At 29.1% G+C, this 3,464-nt stretch overlaps 1 protein-coding gene across 1 annotated transcript in view; it reads left to right on the forward strand.

Moving 5' to 3' along the window:
• The first annotated feature begins 300 nt into the window (after positions 1-300).
• Positions 301-3,464, forward strand: part of LOC102579949 (codeine O-demethylase-like) — a 21,044-nt gene continuing 17,880 nt past the window's right edge. Inside the window, exon 1 of the mRNA XM_006365548.1 lies at positions 301-438. Coding sequence (XP_006365610.1) covers positions 301-438 — 138 coding nt within the window. The remainder of the gene's footprint in view (positions 439-3,464) is intronic.

Genomic DNA, 3,464 nt, shown 5'->3' on the forward strand with positions numbered 1-3,464 from the left:
TCTTATTAGTGTATGATATGATATGATCTTTGAAATGCTTTTTTGGTATTTTCATTAAAAATTCTACTATTATTCTAAGAGGAGAAAAAAATATAAAAGAAGATAAATTTAGTAAGAAATCCAATTCAAAATAACCATAATAATTACATTTCCTAAATAATAAAGAATAAAATAAATAAATAAAATTATTATCTGATTTACTTAATAATAGTGAGTTATTGTCTAATAGATATTTATATATATACTCCTCTCTAATACTCCACCACTACCTGAGAAAATATATTTTTCAAAAGCTAGAAAATGAGTTTTCAAAAGCTAGTTGTGAAGGAAACTTCTTCAATTCCAGTAATAGACTTCAAAGAGCTAACAATGGATGACAAGAAGGTTTTTGAACATGACAAGTTGCAATCTGCTTGCAAAGATTGGGGAGTTTTTCAGGTACGTGATATACAGTCAAATTTTTCTATAATAATCTTGTTTATTTTGAGATTTTTATTTTTATCATAGCAACTGACTAATTGTTGTACATCTATAATAACATTCGAACATTTAAATTTTATTTGATTGTTACAAATAAAAATAAGATGCATAGATCTAATTTCTTTTTTATGTTATAAAAAATGAGAAAAATATTTATAGTTTAAATCTAAAAAATATTCATACTCCACTAACTAAAAATTAGCAAGAGTTAATATAATTTCCATAATTTCATTATTCTAATCGTAATCGATAAATCAACTGCAAAATTGGCAAATTGGCCTATTGGCTCATTGGTATTTGGTTATTGAATAAACGATTGATGAATGGCTTAGAATTTTTTAATTAATGGCTTATCGGTGTGAGACGGATTATTTAATTTCCTTATTGGATAAACCGTTAACCCGTTAAGAGTTACCATACTTCCACTTTTACCATATATATCATTTAATATGTTTCCATAGTATATAATTTTATATTGTTAGTTCTAATGCTATAAAACCAAAAACATGAAAAACTATTTACTTATCTGTTATTAACAATCACATTAGTATTAATCTTTATTTTTTGCACTATAGAAGAATTTTATAATTTAATTGCATTTAAAATAGTGATAAGAAGTCATTTTTTAAGGTACGTTCATGGAGAAAAAAGGTAGAGGTTAGCCGATACACCACCCTATAAGCTCCGTTATCAAACTAACCAATATCTTATATATATGTTGACTAGTGGATTAGTAAATTTAAAAATCAACATCCATTAGGCCAAACCATTAAGTGAAATTATTTGTTCGATCCATTCGGCCCTAACTCTGTATGAAGATTTAAATTCTAAGCCATACATTTTAAATTAACTTAAAAATTAAATTCATTTAAGATTGCATGGAAGAATTTAAATTTCAAATGCTAAGCTTCATCACATTTCGTATAATCAAGAAAAATCTTTTAATGATTTATATATATATATATTATATTTATATTGTTTGTCATAAATGGTGTATAAAAATATCAAAATCTTTAGACGTAATCTTAGAGATTCTATTTTTATAAAAATGGTTATTATATTAACAAACAAAAAAAGAAGATGGTTGCTATAATGAAAGACTTGGCACCCTCCAACCGACTCAATTACTATGTGACAAATCTGAGTTAAAATAAAACAATAGAGAATGCAATGAGGTATTGTGGAAAGTTTTCTATAATAATTCTACTACAAATTCAATATAGACTAACAACTCTAACCCTTTAATTGCCCAATCATCCCACAAAATAACTCATCTACTTATTCAAACTTGTGAACATAACAAAGACTAATAACTCTAGTCTTACATTGATCGTGTTGAAAAAATTGTTCTAATATCTCAAAAAGAAGTATTCATAGTATTGTCTAGGTACATTCTTTCTGATCTTGTTTATGACTATTAAATATATATTTATTGTGCTTGAATGCCTAGCCTTGATTAGCCATAATTCCATTATATTTTCCACCATTGAAAGCCATATTTTGGCAGTTGACTTTCAGGTTTAAACATTCCCATTATTATCCTTTATGCCCCATTAATCCTCTTATCACGTAAAAAGAAGTTAAAAGAGAGATTTTCCTTTCTCATTAGTCCATGTTTCATGTGCTGGATTTTCTTTCTCTTGTGTATCTTTGTTAGTTTCTGGCTTCTAGTTTTGTATTAGAAGAGCTTGTTGAATCCTAAGGGATACACCTATATATACCGGGTGAAATATCCTTAAGGACAGTGTTTTTCGATACGCCTCAAGCTATGAGAATTTCCTATAAGAGTTCATGGTGAAGTACAAGCTTTGGTGAAATCCGTACAAGTGTTCGTGATATAGGTATTTTTCGTAAGATTTCCAACAATCTTAACGATATTTTATTATAATCTTATGGAAAAGCAATTTCAGGTATGTCATTATTCTGAAACTTTTAATTCGAATTTATGAATGATATACCAAAAACTGGTAACTGATATCATAATATATTTACCAATAGTAATAATCATGTGAGTTATCCTGCAGTGAATTTCTAAAACTACATACGTCCTAAAAACATTAAAGTGGTTCATTTCTTTTTTACCAAAATGTGTAGTTAATTAAGAGGTGAATTTCAGGTGGATATATTTTGTTTTACTATAAATATATAATTAGCTATGGCTAAACTCAAAATGATTATTGTTTTGTCAGTGGAAAACTATGTTATCATATCCCTCTATGTTTGAGAAGATTCGGAAAAATGATAATCCCGCTAAATAAAAAAAAAAAACTAAGTGAATGATGTAAATTATTGTGGTCATTTCTCAAGCGAATCTTGTGGCTAATATGTGAAATTGAGAAATTGGATGTTAGATTTTTGTAATGTTGAGTACATTTACGCTAACTAAAATTATTTTGTGCTCCCAAATTAGAAAAGAAGAAAAATTTATATATTGTCACACCCCGAGCCTACACCCTGGGTGGGACTGGCACTCGAGAACCATTGCTGGCCCCAAGCGAACCCTTGGCCTGACTTACTTACTCAACGGAAGACTTTAAGCATTAAGAAAAGAACTCAAATGCAAGATAACTCAACTGTCTCAAACTAAACTCATAATGTTTTAGAAATAAACATTTAACTTAGCCAAAGTGACAACTCAAAACTGAACATAAGTCAATAACAAGATAAAGACAAATGAACTAACTGACTATCTATCTATGAAGCCTCTAATAACTGAGATGGATGTCGGGACAAGACCCACAACATCCTAATGAACTAAATACTGAAAAGCAATAAAAAGGGATCCTCCGAAAGCAAAGAGGCTCACCAACAAACTCTGGAGCTCAACTAGAATCAACGGTGCGCTGGATGCTGATACTGGTTACCTGTGTTTGCATCATAAAAAGATGCAGGCCAAATGACATCAGTACATTGAATGTACGAGTATGCGAGATGGAATGCTAAATATAACATAGGTTTGAAAAGAATCTGAAAGGAACACTTAC

This window comes from Solanum tuberosum, unplaced genomic scaffold, assembly GCF_000226075.1.
Source record: "Solanum tuberosum cultivar DM 1-3 516 R44 unplaced genomic scaffold, SolTub_3.0 scf00557, whole genome shotgun sequence".
Taxonomy (NCBI): domain Eukaryota; kingdom Viridiplantae; phylum Streptophyta; class Magnoliopsida; order Solanales; family Solanaceae; genus Solanum; species Solanum tuberosum.